This window comes from Vicugna pacos, chromosome 35 (assembly GCF_048564905.1).
Source record: "Vicugna pacos chromosome 35, VicPac4, whole genome shotgun sequence".
Classification (NCBI taxonomy): Eukaryota; Metazoa; Chordata; class Mammalia; order Artiodactyla; family Camelidae; genus Vicugna; species Vicugna pacos.
In genome coordinates this window covers 22520036-22540789 of record NC_133021.1, presented here as the reverse complement: position 1 = coordinate 22540789, position 20754 = coordinate 22520036, and the positions used below count along the sequence as shown (strand labels likewise).

At 37.3% G+C, this 20754-nt stretch overlaps 1 protein-coding gene and 1 long non-coding RNA gene across 14 annotated transcripts in view; one reads left to right on the top strand and one right to left on the bottom strand.

Moving 5' to 3' along the window:
* The window catches only part of ABI1 (abl interactor 1), a 99901-nt gene that overhangs the window by 23679 nt on the left and 55468 nt on the right, over window positions 1-20754 (top strand). For all 13 annotated transcript variants that reach the window (XM_072955231.1, XM_072955237.1, XM_072955234.1 and 10 more), the window contains exon 2: window positions 14991-15158. In XM_072955231.1, the coding sequence (XP_072811332.1) occupies window positions 14991-15158 (168 nt within the window). The remainder of the gene's footprint in view (window positions 1-14990; window positions 15159-20754) is intronic.
* Window positions 1-20754, bottom strand: part of LOC140691549 (uncharacterized) — a 30713-nt gene that overhangs the window by 8841 nt on the left and 1118 nt on the right. The window lies entirely within an intron of this gene.

The following is a 20754-nucleotide window of genomic DNA, read 5'->3' as shown; positions in this document are numbered from 1 at the left end:
TCTGCAAAAGCTTGCTCTTGCTACTGTCAGGAGCACTCACAGGAGCCAGTCCCGAGGTGAGGGTGCGTGGGACCAGACATGCGACGCACTGTTGGTACCTGTGGGCCAGTTCAGGGGCATCTGCAGGCAAAGCATCCTCAGGAGCTGTGGCTGACCCTCCTGATGCAGTCCTTGCTGTGCTTAGCAGGATCCACATCCCTTTTAGGATGTTCCGTACCAAGGTCTGGCTGCTGGTCTCCCAGCTGCTCACCACCCACCCCTAGCTGTGCAGCTCACGAGTCACACCGGATGGGGCGAGACAGAAGTGGGTTTCTTTGGTTCTGGGTCACACAGCTGGGGAAGCCAGGTGCTCCCTCACCCACTCTCAGTCTACCGCCAGGGAGAAGTCATCGGCTGAGAAGGCCTCTTCACACTGAGCTGTGCTGCCTTGGGGGAGGGGTAAAGTGGGTAAAAAAATCAAACTGTTTCTCTTACCCTTTCCAGTACATCTTATCTCAGATTTCTTTTGCTCCAGTGCTGTGCTGGAACTTCTCCACTGGACTCCTGGACTTCCCCAGAGGTTCTCTCATCTATGGGTGATTGTCAAAATTAGTGTTCTCTGGGGGCTCCTGGACTCCAGCTGCGAGGGGCTGGAGCTGGGTCACAGGCCAGTTCAGGGTCCACGTTTGAGATTGATGTTCATATGCGTATTACCTGTTGTTCAGGGGAGTAAGGGTCCTCCCAGGTCCCTTGGCAGAAGGCACTGGTGTCGGAACCAAAGCTAAATGGGGCTGTAGCCGAGGCCTCTGGGTAAGAGCTGGTTCCCAGTCTATAGCTGAGATGTGGTCGTGTCAGCTGCCTGGATGCAGGTCTGTTTTAAAGCAGCTCTCCTTGGTCTTGGATTGCCCCCTGGGTTTTATAGTCTCTTCTCTGTATCCATAGTTCCCCATGAAGGCCTTTTGTCCAAGGATGGATGCAAAATTGTTGTTGAAGATTTATATGATGAGGGACTTCTTACCTGACGATCTCGTCGACATCATCTTTCCACATAAACTTGAGAGTCAGTTTGTCAATATTCACAAAATAACTTCCAGGGGTTTTGACTGGCATTCCATTGACTCTCCAGATCAAGAGGGAAGAAGTGGTGTCCTGACAGTGTCCAATCTTCTTATGCATGGCCATGGATTATCTCTCCACTTACTAATTCTTTAGATTTCTTTCATCAGCATTTTGTAGTTTTCCTCGTATAGATCTTGTACATGTTTTGTTAGCTGGCTTTCTTTTTAATGCTGTTGTATCTCTTTAATTAGTATTTAGATTTCTAATTAGTTAAATTGTTTGGTTTGGGTTCAGTATGGGGTAATTTATTAATAAAATATTTTCTCCTCTTTGTTTCTCTCTAGTTGGTAACTGATTGATGGGCGTGAACAGAATGTCCTTCTGGTCACATCTCAGATTTTTGGAAATAATTGTAAGAATGACTCTGTCTCACATTTTTTGGGAGTAGCTGTAATTTAGAAAATTTAGTTGATTTCAGTAAAGACTTGTTAACTGACTCTTGATACTGTTGGAATTCTTATACTTTTATACAACAGATTACGAAATTAGGGTGAATGTAGTTTGTCAGTTTGTCATAGTAGTTCTAATTTTTTGGTTTGGAAAATGTGGTTTAATGAATCACGAGAATGGAGACAGCCAAGACTGATTCTGTGAGACTGTATTGTAGGCTGGTGTAGTGAGGAAATAGGCAGAGTCAGTGGTAGCACAAGGTACTTTTGTTGATATTTATAGAATCTTGATTTTTTTTTTTTTAAGCAGAAGTACTTTGTTTTTCCCAAGTCAGTTAATTAAGGGTGGTGCTGATTGTGAAGTGTTAACTACCACCTTACCTTGTAATCTGTGAAACGATGCATTATATTCCATAAGTAGTTTCCTAGCAAAATCACATTTATTTGGGTATGAATTAAAGATGTGAATTTGTTACTTTAGTGAGGGATAACTTAGAAAAATGTTGAAATGTTTAAGATCCCCCCTCCCCATTTTTAGAACCCCTGTACAGAGCATTAATTGTTTCATAGATCAGAAGCATTCTCAGCTATCTGGAGAGAGTCAGCTTTCTCACTCTTATTCTTTTTTCCCTTCCAGTTAGTTAAAATTCATGTGGTACACAGATTAGTTAATGATGACTTGGAGTGGTTTGTCTTAGAGGAAATACTTCGGTAGTTTCACTCTGACACGTTAGAACTGTGCGTGTGGACTCTCAGAGTTACAGGCGGGGAGGCGGGGTGGCGCAGGGGAGGACCTCGGCCCTTGGGGACAGAGTGGCTCTGTTCCTTGGAGTGGTGCTACTTTGGGCAAGTTACTCAACCTCACCACATTTCTTTCTCTTCTTTGTGAATTGTCTACGTGAGGTATTTAACGTAAGATGACTTATTTTTAGGGGGAGGTAATTAGGTTTATTTATTTTTCAGTGGAGGTACTGGGGATTGAACTCAGGACCTCCTGCGTGCTAAGCACGTGCTCTACCACTGAGCTACACCCTCCCCCCAGGATGACTTTCTTGTGTGTGGTGCAGAGTACAGATTACAATTCCTGTTTCCATTCTTCTCTGCATTTTCCCAGTTTACTTTGTAAAACCTGCAGCTGAGGTGATCTTTCTAAAGCCAAAAACTAGTCATACCTTTTCTTTCTGAAAATCCTTCAGTGGCTCCCCTTTAGCCTCAGGATGGAGTGCAAATTCCTCAAGGGTCTATAGGATTTCTCTAGCCTGGTGGCTGTTTCCCTGCTGGGCCTGCTGACTGCTTAAGCTCCCTCACCTCCAAACTAATGTTCTTTGTTCATTTCATTTTGCTTCAAATCCTGTCTTTTCCTCTTTGCCCTCCCCTTTCCTGACCCCCAAGCTGCCTCCATTGTTCAGAACATTAGGTGAAATAAAACTTCTGTCCATTAAGTGCACACGACAAGATTCAGAGCTGCGTAGCACACAGCCCTAGTGCCTCCATTTACTGCTTAGGGAGTCTTTGGACACATTTGTATATGTGCCCTCATCTGTGAAACCAGGATGTCTGCTTAGTTTACTATGTGAAAATGCTTTGAAAACCAAATAGTAATCATACTGTTAAAAAGTATTGCTGTCAAGAGTGTATTTTGGGTATTTGTAAGAAGGATATATTCCCTAATATTTGAGAAGAAAGTTGATGGTATGGATTGAATTGTGCCCCTGCCCTCAAATTTATATGTTGAAGCCCTAACAACCTCCCCCCCACCAACTCTGTTGGAGATAGGGCCTTGTAAGGAGGTGATTAAGGTTAAATTCAAAAGCTGGAGCTCTGATCCAGTAGAACTGGTGTCCTTATAAAAGAGGAAGCGACACCAGTGGATGAGTCACTTTCTACCACGTGAGGACAGTGAGAAGGTGACCGCCTGCGAGCCAGGAAGAGAGCTCACCCCAGAAACAGAATTCTGATCCTGGATTTTCCAGTCTCTGGAACTATGAGAAAATAAATTTCTTTTGTTTCAGCTACTCACTCTGGTATTTTGTTATGGCAGCCTGAGCAGACTAATACACATTAAAATATAATTACCTTGTGGGAAGGGCAAACCAGACTGATTTCTCAGATAAATTTTAATGAGTAACAACCGTAAATTAGTGGACTAGTTTAGAAAATAGTCTTGGTAATTTGGGAATTATCCTAATAGATTTTTTTTTGTCTGTTTGACTAGGAGTATTACTATAAATTGTTAATTTCAAATTTAAACAAGACCCTATTTTGGGAAACTTACTCTCGCCCTCCCCCATATAAAAGTTAAATCATTTAGGATGCACTTGTCTTGCAGGTAATAGAACTCATCTCAGTTAGAATTAAACAGTAAGGAACATTTATTATTATTTTGTATCATGAGAAATTCCAAGGTAAGATTATCTGGTTAATAATTTTAGCTCAGTGTCAGGAGGGATTCAAATTCTTTCTCTTTCTCCCTTGTACCTGGTGGAAGTATAGCCTTGTTCTTAGTCTTCTGGTGTCTGCAAGATGGTTGCAGTAAAAATGTTACATGGTTATTGGAGAACATTTGGAAATGTCACAGAAGGATAGGGATGAAAACATAAATTTTATATACTCTAACTGTTAACATGCTGACGTATCTCCTGAGTTTGTATAGGTATTGAATTATACCAAAGAAAATTAGATCACGCTGTATACACAGATATATATTGTTTTATTCCCATTAAGATTATATCAAGAGAATTCTCTAAGTAAAAAATAATCTTTTTTTCCTGATTATTGGGGTAATGATCATCGAAAAAAATTGGATACAGAGAAATATAGAGAATATTAAGAAAAGTCACCCAGAGATGACCACTCCAGGTCAACATATGTATTTTTTGTTTTTGGGTTTTTTTTTTTTTTTTTGGCAGGGGGAGGTGATTAGGTTTACTTATTTGTTTTTAGAGGAGGTGCTAGGAATTGAACCCAGGACCTTGTGCATGCTAAGCATGCACTCTACCACTTGAGCTACACCCTCACCCCAACATATATGTTAATATATTTCCTTTTAAACCCTTTCTTTTTTATATGCACACAATACATGTGTACACATTTCTTTAAGAAAAAGATAGAAAATCATTTTATAGCCTACTTTTATTATTGAATATTTTATACACCTTTACTTGTGGTTCTTGCTCCTGTTTCTTTGCTTCTTCACTCTCAGCCCATATCTGTGGCCTCATGTGTAGTCCCAGTTGACTGAGGAAGAAAAATCTTAGGTCTAGTTTACAGGTGGTTCCACATTAATATGCTGGTACCACCTGAAGATGGACATCTATAGTGCTGTAACCACACTCAGCAGTGACCCAGAAGGGCAGTGGTGAAGGGGAATTCTCCCAGAGGTAGCTCTTTTTAAATTTATTGGCGGATAGTTGATTTACAATATTGTATCAGTTTCAGGTGTACGGCAAGATGATTCAGTTATGTATATGTGTGTTTTCTGATTATTTTCCATTATAGGTTATTATAAGATACTGAATAAAGTTTCCTGTGCTATGCAGTAAATCCTGGTTGCAACCTACTGGTAGATCTTTGATCAGTGCACCTAGTCGATCATTTGTCTTGAAAGAGATGGTTACAGATGTGGATTCAGTGTACTTCACGGCAGTAGCTAATCGTTTGGCTAATTGATTATAGGCTTGGAAAGAACCCATAATTGGAAGTATGGGGAACAGATATGTAGATAGGCCTCCGAATGGACACAGAGTAATACTTCTGTTCATTGTGAATGCCCATCAAAGAGCAACCTCGGCAGAGAAAAATCTTAGTAATCAGGTGGACAAGACGTCACCTCTGAATTTCAGCCTCTTTCCCTGCCCATCCAACTCTACACTTGCCCAGCAGGCTTATGAAAAAGACACATGGCGGTAGACATGGAGGTTGTGCGTATGCTCAGAAATAGGGGTTTCCACTCACCACAACCAGCCTAGCTATTGCTACTGCTCAGTGACCACCTTGCCAATACCAGGGAGCCACCACTGACCCTGTAAGATGGCGCCATTCCTCTGGAGGGGCCAGCCAGGTGTCTGGTAGCAGATGGTGTGCATTGGACTACTTCCATAAGGGAGAGGACAACACTTTGTTCTCCCTGAAATAACTGCTTACTCTGGGTATGGATTTGCTTTCCCTCCCTGCATTGTTTCTGCCAAAACTATTTGTGACTTGCAGAATGCCTTAATTATGTCTTGGTATTTCTTATCACTTCTGACCAGGCAGTTCATTTCACAGTGAGTGAATTATGGCCTTGGGCTCATGTTCATGGGATTCCTGGCCTCACCATGTTCCCCATTACCCTGAGGCAGCTGAATTGATACAACAGTAGAATATCCTTTTGAAGACTGACTGCACCAGTTGGTGGCAATTCTTTGCAGTGCTGGGGTAATGTTCTCTAAGATGTAGTCCATTCTCTGAATCAGCTGCTGGTGTGTGGTGGTGTTTTTCTTGGTAGCCAGTATTCACCCATCAGGGAATCGAGAGATGGAAATGGAATGACCTCTTCTTACTTATCCCTAATGATCCACTAGCAAAAATTTTTCTTTTTTATCCACAATTCCAGGGTTTGCTGGTTTAGAGTTCTTAGTTCTAAAGAGAGGAATGCTTTTACTGGGGAATGCTGCATTGGTTCTGTTAGACTGGAAGTTGAGCACCTGGCCACTGGTTTCCTCATGCTGGTGAAGTAACAGGCAAGCAGGTGATTACTGTATTGATTGGTGTGATTGATCTCGACACTCAACTGGAAATTGGGTTGCTACTACACATTGCGGGTAAAGAAGAGTATGTCTGGATTGCAAGAGATCCTCTGGTGTGCCTCTTGCCATACCTGTGTCCTGTGATGAAAAAGTTAATGGAAAACTAAAACAGCCCAATACAGGTAGGGCTGCTAATGGCAGAGAAAGTTTGAGTCAACCCACCAGGCAAGGAACAACAACTAGATGAGATGAGGCAAATGGAATACGTACTGGATAATAGGAGAAGGAAGTGGTAAATACCAGCTATGAACTTATGACCAGTGATAAAATGAAAACCCTATTAGTTATGAATATTTGTTCTGTATCTTAATATTTGTGTATATTCTCCATGGCCCCTCCCCCATTCTTCTGTATTCAACTCAAGATGTGTTAATAGTGGTTAACCTTGAATTTCAGTGCTTAAGTTACGGGATCTCAAATGGGAAGTGCAACTCAACTAGGAAAGGAATGAGCATTACTCAAAGAGAAAGTAGACTTTGTATTCTCTTTTAGGGCAGTGGCATCTTTTTGGTTTTATGAGGGATAGTTGGCATCATGTTAGACTGAAGCAAGATTTTGCTGTTGTTTTTATTCAGAAGTTGAATATGATTAATGAGGTGTGTACCATATTGTCAGAGGGTGCTGTGATGGTTTGTATTGTATCAGTTTACTTAAGCTGGACCTGTGTATCTCATAGTTATATTATGGTTCCTTCCCTGTGTGTTAGTGGGTTAAAATTGGCCAAAAGAGGATTTGGGTAAGCAACAGTCACTAACTTCTGAAGGATTCTGTGGTTAGATGCAGTGGGAGATGCAGAGGTGTTGTTGGGTTCCACCCTTACCATGGTCTCCCTTGCTCTGCATCTAGGTCTTTTTCTTGGTTGCTGATAATTTGGTCAACAGCGGCATCAGGCCCACTCAGCTGGTGGGAGACCTACAGCTTCCCCCAGCACAGCTCCCACATCTCCCCATGAGCCTTTCCTTTGCAGTCCCGTTTCTGCAGCAGGATGTGTTAAGCTTCTCAAATAGACTGACTGATGACTCTGATCCTCTCACTTCCCTCCAAGACCTTCACAACTTTCCCAGCTACTCCTGTAATTGTGTAAGGTAGAATTCTGTGCTTTCTTATTCTGTAACTCATAGTGGCTCTGCTTCCCAGTTTGAATTACGACTTCATGCATTTTCCTTGTATACCTAGATCACATTTATTCACTGCATGGTATTCTAATATATGAATATTTTAACCACCAGTTAAAAGGGCCATTCAGATGGTTTCTAGGTGTGTTTTTTTTTTGTTTTTTTTGTTTTTTGCTGTATAAACAAGGATGTGGACATCCTTGAACACCGAGTTTCTTTGCATTGACCTTTTATTTCTTTTGGGTAAATTCCTGGAAGTGAAGAATGTATACATTTTAAAGAACTGGGATACACATGGTCTGATTGCACTGTTCAGCTGAATGTGAAAGTGCTTGCCCAGGCTACACTCTTGATCATCATGGCTCTTTTGGTTTTACTCCTTTTAAGAAGAAATAAAATTATATGAGAAAATAATTAGTTAATATGGAAGGAGCTGATGGAAGGAAGCCAGTGTCTTGGACTTACGGAATATATTCCGTCAATAATAATACATTTAACTAATTCTGTGTTTAAATGTAGTTGTTCTTCCTAAAATTGGGTTTTTCCAGGTTTTGCATGAAGACTTTTTTTAAAGTATAAGGCTTGCAATATGGTACAGGATGGTAAAGGGATTAGTCAGGGATAAGTGTCGTTGACTTAGGCTATAAGTAGGGTAAAACCTAAAATTTCAGAACTTAATTATCTAGGAAATGCCCTGGAGATATAAATTGTCTTGTGAAGGTTTAAAAACATGCTCTGAGTGAGAGTTGAATTTGGAGTGTTATTTAATACGTATACTACCCGTTGATTGTTTCATGTTATCTCTTCAATTACAGAAGGTAGCTCCCATCCCTGTCCATCAAAGCTATGTGACACAGGAGGCAGCAGAGATTTCCCCTGGATTTGCTGGGAATGAAAAGGCTCATAGGCCTGTTAGCAGTTGCTTAAGTGGGAGGTGGTGGGGAGGAGCTGTGCTAAAGCTTACAGTGACCAGGTTTCAGCCTGAATTGTTGTGCGAAAAATTTATTCTTTTTGCTGGATATTTGCCATAACCTGGTAGGGTTTCTTTTTTATTTATTTATTTTTGCTTTTATTGGAATGGGAATTTTGTTGGAGAAAAATAGATCCTTTCTGTGTTAGTTAGCACTGAGTGTTTGCATACCCAAGACTCCAGCCTGGAACTGGCCTGTGTACTGTTTTTTCCTAGTCTTCCTATCCCTCTCCATGGAGTGATGATGGATTCCTCCTGGAAAGTTTCTCAAGTCTCAGACCAACCAAACCCATAGGTGGCCTTCAGCAAAGTAGCTTTTTAAAAAATTGAAGTACAGTAATTACAATGTGTCAGTTTCTGTTGTACAGCACAGTGTGCCAGTCATGCATATACATACATTTTTTTCATATTTTTTTCCATTAGAGGTTATTACAAGATATTGAACATAGTTCCCTTTGCTATACAAAAGAAACTTAAAAATCTGTTTTTATATATAGTGGCTAACATTTGTAAATCTCAAACTCCTAAATTTATCTCTTCCCAAAGTAGATGTTTTGTCTGTAAAACTCTTCCGTTACATTAAAAGTTGACATTTTAAATCCTTCCCATTAACACACTTCTTTTAAAAAAAAGTCCTTAAACCAAGAAGTATTCCTTACATAGTGTATTTTATCAATTTCTAAGAAACTTTCTCCTCGCCCCTGTCTGTAACTGGGTGCATTTTACAATTAATGTTGTCCTTAAAAGCCAGGCAGCAGTTGTCATTGTTCCCACTTGAGTGAATTTGTATGATTTTGCTGTTAGTATAACTGGATTATTGCACCTTGTCAACAGACCACTTAAGGACCTTTTGAGGATAGAAGAGAGTCTTGGGTTTTGTCTTAAAAAATTTTTTTTGATAAAAAAAATTAAGATAACATTAAAATTATCTTAAAAAATTAAGATAACACCAGCATCAAAGTTTGCAGAATTGGTATCAAGAGCTTGGGAGAACAGCCTGGAAATAATGATGGAACCTTATTTTAAAAGATGGATCACTTGCAGTGGGAAGTTCACAACATCACTTATATAGTATTCCAGCCTGTATTTAATCTGCATCACATCTTGAGGAAACAGTTGGACAGATTAAGGTTGAAGGACTTCCTATAAGACAACTAGCCTGGAGTTTAAAAAAAAAATGTTGTATGTTTTGAAAGAAAAAAAAGGTCACGGTTGGGAGGGGATGCTCTGATTTAAGGAAACTGCATAGACATAACTGTCAAGAACATACACAATAAAAGATGTAAAGGGTTTGTTTTGTAAGTCGGATAATTTGAAAATGAACTCTATAGCAGGTATTACTCTATGATTAAGAGCGGCATATAAAGTTCACCATTTAAATAAATCCCAAAGAGCATTTTCTGGAAGTATAAAATAAAAGTTCTTCAGAAGAAACCATCCTGACGTAATTGAGTTGGCAGATTTTTTTACTGAGTGATACATAAAAACAGTGTATCTGACAGTTGTTTTGTTGGAGTCATTGAAATATGGTATTTTTTGGTAGGCGTAGGTTATTTTTTAGTGGATTATCATGAAATTTCTTCCACTATATATATAATTGGAAAAACCTTATTTAAACATTTGAAATATTCTGTGGGAAAAATACTGACTTTGGAAAAGTTTCTGGGAAGTTGGGATTAGAGTTAAGTTAAAGGTTGTTAAAAAAGAATATGATGTGTTAATGTTTCTAGAAAGAGTGGGAGGAAAGGCAAAGACATAGAAGCAAGATGGCAGAAAACTTTTTTAATGCACAAGAGACTCCTATTTTGTTACTTAAGCAGAATCATTAAACCACTTGCAGTGAGGACACAGAGAAATTATTGTTCCTCAAAGAAAGCAAATTATTTTCTGTCCTCTTGTCAGACTTAAGCAAGGGTTCAAGATGAGTAAGAAAGAGAACATTTTAAGTCATGCTGTTTTTCTGAAATGTTACTAAACAGGCCAATACTACAGGATATGTGCTAGGTATAGGCTGCGTTTTCTGTGTAGGACATCTTTTGATAAAGTAGGGCCCTGACTTAGAAATGGTGCTCTTAAAGTTGGCTTGTAGCTTAGTATTCGGAACTCATGCAGCTAAAATGTCACAGAGAAGAGTTGGGAGAAAGCGATTAGTTTTATTAGCCTTGTAAAATAAACAAACTAGTGCTTTTAATAAATCAATAGTACTAGTGTTTGAGGAAAACAGATTTAAGGTGGAGCTAGAACAGTGACTATTGGTGTTTTGGTATTTATTTCATATAAGAATATCTGTTAAAATAGATGTTTTATTTTTAAGATATTTTCTAAGAAAAGGGTTCTGATTTCACTTAAAATTAATGACAATTTTTAATATATTTCAGATACAAAACTTTGCAAACATTATAAAACCAAATAAAATGTGACTTTAGAAAACTAAATGCGACGTTTATTGAAGTTGAGGGACAGATACATTGGGTTATATTATTCTTTCTACTTTTATATATACTAGACTCTACTACTCAGAGGCACAGAAGGAGATATTTATAATTCTCTGTACATGTTTTCCGTGGAATTCCTACAACTACTAAATGCTATCTCTTGTTTGGTTATTTAGAAGGAGTTGGATTTGAACTTGTTTTTCACAGGGCCCAATACATTGATGCGCTGATGAAAATCAAGGTTATAATATTAGAGGAATTAAAATGAGAGTAGGCAACTAATAGTTACTGAGAACTGTGTTTTGAAAAAGATGCTAGGGAGGAATAGCACATGGGGAGATGCCCATGAAACATTATGAAAAAAGCAGAATACATAACTACAGACTATGTGTTCATTTTTACATTGTTGTATACATGTATACAGAAGAGACTTGAAGAAAATACACTAAAATGTTAATATGGTCTATTTGAATGATAGGACCATGGTACATTAAATATTTTAAAATTTACATTCTCTGTCTCTCTCTCTTTTTTTTTTTTTGGTTAAAAAACAGGCAAAAATTAAACCATAAAGTATTTCTTTTCGTTTAGAATGCATTACTTAAAAGTTTTGTTTTGTCTTTTTGAGCAGGGTAATTAGGTTTTATTTATTTTTAAATAGAGTTACTGGGCATTACTTTTTAAGCATAGTCATGACAAGGTTGTTCTGTCTCTTTTAGGGTTCAAGTAATTACATGTAATAGAGGAAGAAAGATTTTTCTTGTGGTAATAGGTAAAGGTTGAGAATGAGGGAGAGGAGAGAGAGGGTATAGCTCAAGTGGTAGATCGCATGCTTAGTGTGCACAGGTCCTCATTGCAATCCCCAGTACCTCTTCTAAAAATAAATAAATAAACCTAATTACCTCCCCCCTCAAAAAAAAACAAAAGAGAAAGAGGTAGTGTGGCTAAAGATAAATGTATAGGTATGAGAGAGAGTGCTTGTAGCTAGTAATTTCCACCTTAGGCAGTGAAAAATGAAATTAATTTGCCTGTGTAGTCACCTTGAGGGGCAAGAAAAGGACTTAATAGGCGTAGGTATTCCTTGAAAAAAGGTTCTTTACTCCAGCTAGCAGATCCTAACTCAGTAAAGCCTGGTTTCCACAGGTGGAAACGGGAGGAAGAAGAGAGCTAGCTTTATATATGGGACTGTTCAGAAAATTCAGTTATCTAAGGAATTTCCTGTTTAGTTCTTGGCTACATTGTTTATTTTGAGTTTAGCTCTTTTAAACAAGTTTTTCTTTTAAAGCTGACTATGTTTATTTCCATTTTAAGCAGACTTCATCAGTGGCATGTAAGACAGGGATGGCAAATGGGTTACGTATCACACGTCAGTACCTATAATGAGTAGTTAAGAGTATTGAAGACTTTTGCAAGAAGACTGCTGTCATTGATTCACAAGGTCTGTTGTAGCTCCTTGGAGAAATGCTGGCTATTTGACTTCTAGTTTATAATCCAAAGTGATCATTTGGAACATACTAAGGCTGTTTAGTAGTTTTACAGTAAAAGCATCAAAGAATGAAGGAGACCAACTATCGGATACTAAGCTTACAAACCTGAAATAAGTGACACCAGTGATTCTTACGTGGATTTAACTTTTAAATTCATGACCTAAGAGGAAATTAACTGTGACTAGAACTGCGCTCTCCAGGAAGGTAGCCACAATGTGCATGTGACTCTTGAACACTTTAAATATGGCTAGTTTGAGAAAGTGAATTTAAAATTTTAATTATTTTAAATTTAAACTTAAAATGGAAGCAGTGTAAAATATTTTCTGTTAAGTACAACTTTATTTTTTTGGTAGGGCTGTATTTTGCTTCAACCATTGCATCGGAACATGCACGGGAGCTTTTTATGTCTGGGCCTGGAAATGGCACCTATTTCTGCTATCATTCCATTGGCAATACTTAGTTATGTGACCATGCTCTTAGGGAAGCTGGGAAATAAAGTTTAAATCTATACCCTAGACTAGTTAGTTAATACACCCATCACTTCACATGGATCTTTTTTTTAAAGTTCTCCCTCTTAGCAGATTTCAATTATGCAGTACAGTGTTACCAACTACAGTCACCATATTTTACATTTAGGCCTTTTTGTTGGATGGAGCTAAGATACTGATATATAATATCATATGATAAAATTCAAATTAGGTTCAAACTAATGCTTTCAGTTTAAATCCAGAAGTACAGGTTTTTCTTAATGTCGTTCTTCTTACATCAGAATCTCTTTTGAACCATGCCAGAAATCTCAGTTCTCAGTGACATTATTAATGACTTGCTTTATGCCACGCTACACAAACAACAGTCTTGGGATAATAATTCTGAAGCTACCATCAGCAATAAAATGACTGAAAACAGGTTCAGTATTTTTTTTCCTCTTTCAATTGTTTTTGTCCTAAGGATTAAACCTCATTAAGAATATGCAATCAAATGACTGTGCTTTGAAACCACTTCTAGGTTATTTCCTCTCTGGTTAAGCCACTAATTGGATGCACAATTAGGCTCATTTGATTAACTTTATATTTAATTTTGCAGAGTTCCTTTTTAAAATTTCATTTTATTTCATAATTGTGTAAGTTATTTATATAGTTCCAAAAACAAGTCTTAAAAACAAGGTATGTTTAAAGAATCCTATGCGTGTTCTTGCCAACCTATTTACCCTCAACCTCATATGTAATTATTTTTTAAAGATGTTGTGGTTTATCCTTTTTTGAAAAAAAGCATATATTTTTGTATCTTTCCCCAGTCCTTAAATATCAGTAGCATTCTGTAAATACTTTTTTCTATCTTTTTTATTTCCACCTTTTCAGTATTCTGGAGATGGAGTGTAGTATTAATAACAATACCCCTCAGGAGGGAGGGTGGTTAGCTCATTGGTAGAGTGCGTACTCAGCATATGAGAGGTCCTGGGCTCAATTCCCAGTACCCCATTAAAAAATAAATACAGTATAAATAAATAAACCTAATTCCCCCCCAATAAAAATAACAATATCCCTCTTATGATATTCCTTCTTACAGCAGTATAGTACTCAACTGTTTGGAGATCTGTTTACTCAGCCAGAACCCTATTGATGGTTATGTCAGTTGTTTTTAATCATTTACTATTGCCAATAGTGCTGTAATGCATAATTACATATATATTTTGTCAGTGATTCTTTGCGATAGATTCCTGAAAGTGAGGCTACTGGGACAGAAAATAAGTCCATGTGTAATTTTGCTGGATATCACCAGCAGTGTATCAGAGAGTCTTTCCCCACAACTTTGCAGAATACCTTGTCCTACTTTTGGATTTTTGCCAGATGGATAGGTGAGAAATAGTATCTCATCTTAGTTTGCATCTGCATTTCTTTTCTATAATGAGCAAGGTTGAATATTTTAAAAAATAGTTAAGAGTGGTTGCATTGCTTTTTTGTGAACTGTTAGATTTCTGTTCCATTATTTCTATCTCTTTTTGGCCTTTTTTCTTTATTTTTAGATTATATATTAATTGTGATACAAGTTGCTGGCCACTCTGCATCCTGCCCCCTCCATCCACCCTAGAGTTTACCACTTGTCTTTGAATTTTATTTTGAACTTTGTGTTTGAGCATTTCTTACTATCTCATTCTGAGTTGTGTACTGGAGTTTGGGAGAATGGGTGAGTAAAGAATGGGATCGTAAGATTTTGTGGAGATGAGAAGCTTGGTCATAGTGGTTAACAGAGGGATTGGATTTCTGATGGTGATTATGTAAACAGGAATATAAGGTAGAATGAATATAATCCATATCATTGGACTAGTGGATATTGTGATTTTTTTGTTAAATTAACAGTTGTTAAGTAGAGGCCTGGGGTGTCATGGATGGTGTGCACAAGCTGCAACAAAAGACTGCAAGAGAAAATGAAATAGAGAAGTTTATTATTCACAGGTCTTGGAGGAGGTACACAGAATGCCTTGAGAGGGGGCACATGGGGAAGTCGGTGCAGGCAGAGTGAGCAGTAGGACCTGGGACCCATGCCTTTATTAGGGTCTTGGGTGGAGTGCTTTGTGGTTCATCAGATTAGTTTGATAAATTTTTTGATTCAGTTGGGTTTTTCTATTAAAAAAATGTAGCCCTGCCTTTCTATAGAATGTTAATGAATGTTAACCTAAATAAATATTGGTTGTTTTTGTTCTTATTTCAGGCTACAGACAAGAGAAAAGCTTTAGAAGAGACCAAAGCCTACACAACCCAGTCCTTAGCTAGTGTTGCTTATCAAATAAATGCATTGGCCAACAATGTACTCCAGTTGCTGGACATCCAAGCCTCTCAGCTTCGGAGAATGGAGTCTTCCATCAATCATATCTCACAGGTAACAGCTTGTAAAAAGCTTTAAATTCACATTTAATTAACTGACAGCATAGCAGATATCCTGGAAATATGGATTCCTTACCCATCATCTTTCTGACTGACTAGTCATCACTTTTAGCTTCAGCTTTGAGTTGAGTAAACCTACTCTTCCTTTTTTTTTTTTTTTTTTTTGATTTTTTTTTGGTGGTAAAATATACATAACATGAAATTGAGCATTTAAGCCATTTTTAAGTGTATAGTTCATTGGCATTAAGAATAGTCACGTGGTTGTGCAAGCATAAGCACTTGTCCTGCTCTTCTTTTAAGACCTTATTTTGAAGTAAAATAAATTGCACATAATTAAAGCATACAGTTTTATAAATTTTGGTACACATGTTTACCCACAAGACTATCCATGCATTCAAGACGAGAAACACCCCCCAAAATTTCTTTGTACTCCTTTGTTATCCCGTCTTTCCGCTTTCTGTCACTATGTGTTAGTTTACGTTTTCTAGAATTTTGTAGAAATGGAGTCATATGGTATGTACTATTTTTTTGTCTGGCTTCTTTCACTCAGCATAATTATTTTGGGATTCAACACAAACATGTGTGTAAAAATAGTTCACTCCTTTTTGTTGCTGAGTATTCTTCCAGTTTTCCACATTTTGTTGATCCATTCACATGTTGATGGACATCTGTCTTGTTTTCAGGTTTTGACTATTACAAATAAAACTTCTATGAACATTTGCATACATATTTTTATATAGTCATATGTTTTTATTTCTCTTGGGTAAATTAAATACCTCTGAGTGAAATGGATATGCCACATGCTAGATGTCTGTTTAACTTTATAGCAGAGTTTCAAGCCAAATTGTTTTCCAAAATGATTATACCATTTTACATTCCCACCAGGGATGTATGAATCTACAGAAGTATACTTGATATTTACGTAGTGATTTTGTATCCTTATTGAAGTCACTTAGTCACAGTAGCTGTTGTATAGATTCCATTGGATTTTCTACTTAGAAGAGCATGTTGTCTGTAAAATAAAGATAATTTTACTTTTAATTCTTTTCTTTCTTTTTCTTTTTCTTTTCTTTTTTTGGCCGTACTGCACTAGTTAGAAGCTTTTAGACAATGTGGAACAGGAGGAGTAAAATTGGACATTGTTGTGTTCCTATGTTAGTGGAAAACATTCTGTCTTTTACTGTTAAGTATGATTATAGTCTGTAGTTTTTTCAGAAATAACTCTTTTATGAGGTTGAGGAAGTTGCCTTCTGTTGCTAGTTTGCTGACTTCTTATGAGGAATGGACGATGGATTTTGCTACTTTTTTGTGCATCTGTTGAAATGATTTTATATATAGATAAATAAATTTTTTTTTGTCTGTTATACGGTGAATTGCATTGTTTTGGAATGTTAAAATTGGCCTTGCTTTCCTGGGATAAACTACTTGACTGTGATGTTATTATCCATCTCATAGATTATTAGACTTACTTTGCTAAGATTTTGTTAAGAACTTTTGCTTCTTTCCTCCTGAGAGTTAGTGGTTTGTAGTTTTTCATTCTCATAATGTCTTTGTCTGGTTTTGGTGTAATGCTGGTCTTATAAAATATGTTAGACAGTATTTCCTGCTCTTCAGATTTATGGAAAAGTGTGCGTGGAATTGATTTTTGTTCTGTTGCATTATTTTCATTCTGATCTCAATTATTTCTTTTTTTTCCCCCCTTACCCGAGATTAATTTATTCTTATTTTATACTTTATTAAGGTAAAAGCTGAGGTCACTGAGAGCCTTTGTCTTTTCTAATATAAATGTTTTAGGTCTATAAATTTGACTTGAAATAGTGTGTTATCTGTATCTTATAAATTTAGATATGTTGTGCTTTTATTTCATTTAGCTCAAAATAATTTCTGATTCTGCTTTTCAATTTCTTCTCTGGTCCAAGGGTTTTTGGTAATGTGTCATTTACTTTATAAATATTTCAAGATTTTTTTTTCCAAAGGTCTTTTCTGCTTTTGATTTCTAATTTAATTCCCTGGTAGTCAGAAAATATTCTTTATATGATTTCAGTCCTTTAAAATTTATTAAGAATTGTGTTATAACCCAGTATATAGTCTGTCTTGGTAAATGGTATGCACTTGAGAAGAATGTGTTTTTTCCATGTTTTTTGTTACAGTTGGGTGGAATGTTCTATAAATCTCGTTAGTTAAAAGTTGATTGATAATATTGTTTAATTTTTCTATATCCTTACTGATTTCCTGGCTACTTGTTTTATTAGTTATTGAGGAAAATAATCTCCAACTGTAATTTTGAGTTAGTCTATTTCTTGCGTTTTTATCCTTTTTTGTTTCGTGTATTTTGACGCTGTGTTATTAGGTGCAGAAATGCTTAGGCTTGCAATGTCCTGTTGATGAATTGACTCTTATCACTATGAAAAGACTGTTTTTTAAATCCTGGGTAAACCTAAGTTTGACTAAGTAGGCAGATTTAGTTGGTGCTGGGGTGATTGAATGGATTCCCGCAATGGAAGTGCTCACTGAATTAAATGCTCTGAATTCTCAAACGTTTTGCTCTCAGACTTCATTAACATCTTAAATTATTGAGGCTCCAGAAGGGCTTTGGTTTATGTTGTTGGCAGTTCTTTTAGAGTTTATCGTATCAGAAAATAATAAAGTGTTACCAGTAAAAATATTAAACTATTTTTAATTTAAGTTTAAAATATTTAACTCACTTAACAATAAGCCCTTACTTGTTAATACAAATAACATTTTAATGAAAAATAACTCTTTCAAAGAAAATTGTTCATGGTGTTGTTTTAAGATTTCCATAAATCTTTTTTATTTTTTTATCTATCTTTGTTTTAATTTTTTATTGAAGTATTGCTGATTTATAATATTTCAGGTATACAGCAAAGCAGTTCATTTTTATATGTGTGTGTGTATATATATATATTCTTTTCAGATTTTTTTTCCCATTATAGGTTATTACAAGATACTGAATACAGTTCCCTGTGCTACACAGTAGATCCCTGTTGTCTATCCATCCTATACATAGCAGTGTGTATCTGTTAATCCCAAATTCCGAACTGTCCTGCCTCCCCTCTTGGCACCTACAAGTTTGCCCTCCACATCTGTGAGTCTGTTTCTACTCTGTAAACAAGTTCATTTGTATCACTTTTTTTAAGACTCCATATGTAATTGATATATGATACTTGGTTTCTCTGACTTACTTCATTTAGTATGATAATCTCTAGATCCATTCATGTTGCTGCAAACGGCATTATTGTTTTTTTATTGCTGAGTACTGTTCCATTGGGCATATATATACCACATCTTTATCCATTCATCTGTCAATGGACATTTAAGTTACTTCCATGTCTTGGCTATTGTAAGTAGTGCTGCTATGAACATGTATGTTTTCAAAGTAGAATTTTCTCCGGATATATGCCCATGAGTGGGATTGCTGGATCATATGGTTGTTCTAGTTTTAGTTTTTTAAGGAACCTCCATACTGTTCTCCACAGTGACTGCACTGATTTACATTCCTACCAACAGTGTAGGAAGGTTCCCTGGTACAGGTTGCCTTGAGTAGTATGGTCATGTTAACAATATTGATTCTTCTAATCCAAGAACACAGTGTATCTTTCATTTTGTGTCATCTCCACAAATCTTTTTAATGTCTTGTTAATAAAATAAAAATAAAAGTAAGAAAAAGCTGGATTCTCATCTATTTTTGCATTCAGTATTTTGTGGTTTGTTGTTTTGGTTGAAGTATGTGAAGGAAGTCTGGCTTCACACAGATACACAGTTAGAAAAGGCAGAATCTTGGGGACCCTAAGACTCTTTAGATCACAGTTGGAGAAACTGTTGCATTATGGAGTTACCATAGTTTAATCTCTATAGTATGTAGTCCCAATATAATACACCAGCCATCATACTTCCATTTAAAAAAAAATTCCAGATTTGTATTACGTCTCCATCTATAGTTTCTTCTGACTTTTTGTTATATGATTCTTGGTCCATTCTTACTGACTTTTGTGATATTTTTGGTACTCTTACCTGTAATATCAGGGGATTTCTAAGGGCTAATTCCTAATGGCCTGTTGATATTTATTTTAGTTTCTTAAAGATATTTCAAGATGAGGCATGCTACTCTTCTTTGGCGCTTGTTGTAGTCTGAGTTGTTTTACCCTAGAATTCATACATTGAAATCCTAACCTCCATTACCTCATAATGTAACTGTATCTGGAGGTTGGGTCTTTAAAGAGGTAAGTAAGTTAGTAGAACGAGGTCATTAGGTGGGCCCTAATCCAATGTGACTGGTGTCTTTGTAAGAGGAGATTAGGACAGAGACACGCAGAAGGAAGACCGAGAGAAGACCTTTTACAAGCCAGAGAGAAAGTGCCTACGAAGAAACCAGCCCTGTCGACGTGTTGATCTTGGAGTTAATCTTGGGCTCCTAGGCTCCGGAATTATGAGAAAAGAAATTTCTGATGTTTCAAACTCCTAGTCTGTACTACTTTGTTACGGCAGCCTGTTGTGTTTTCTTGGCTAGGAATGCCTGATGCACTTGCCCTTCCCATGTTTACTCATAGCAAGTCCCACAGACATTCCATCCCCTTCCTCCTTCCTCCTCGCGCCCGCCCCCCACTAGGCCGTTTTATGGCTGGATCTATCCTCATGGTTCTTATGATTCAGGACCACCTCTGCAAAGCCATCAGGGAGGTTAGAAGAGCAAGACTTGTTACTCACAGAAGTTCCTGTTATACGTGGCATGGCCAAGGGCCACACAGCAAGGCCACTGGTAGGGAGAAAGGGTTGAGCATGGACCTGGGGCTCTGCCTTTATAAGTATACGCTGGTGTGGTGTCTAGGATTTTGTGGGTTTACTCTTTATTGGGGAGTTGAAAGCATAAGAGTGGAAACTGGGGCACAGGAAGGGAAAGAGCAGGTTCATTCAAGCAGTCAGTTATCTGGGTTACTCAGGGCTTTCTAAAGGGGAAACTTCATGAGTGGATGTGACCTGGTTCCATATTTAGTTGTTTTGTTTTGCAAGTAGCTCAGCTGGCAATATGTTTATTTGAGTTGGATGTCTTTGAAATAGATACCTCAGGAATCAAAAGCTTAGTGTCACACTATACAGCCCTAGCCAACTAATGAAGCACCGTTATGTCACCTTCAGCGCTATCACTTTTATACTTTTTGTTGGCTTTTACGGATATAAACCATTCATCAGAATCTGGGAAGAAATGGTAGAAGGATATAATGCAGATTGTTGGGTGTTACTTAAAATGAGAAAGCACGGTATGTTTAGTACCCCATGGCTAGGAACATTCAGTAGCTCTCACTTGATTGGCTGATTTACCGTGAGAAAAATCTATTAACTGCCCTATTCAGTATTCCAATGGAAGAAGCTTGGAGAAGCAAGGGAAACACTCTCCCCTGAAACCTTCTAAAGGAGCATAGCATGGTCCTTTCAACACCTTGATTTAGTCCTGTAAAACTCAGTTTGGACTTCAGGCCTCTAGAACTGTAGTAGAAAAACTTTCTATTGTTTTAAGTCACTAAGCTTCTAGTAATTTGTTGCAGCGGATTAGGAAACTGACATGCTATAGGAGG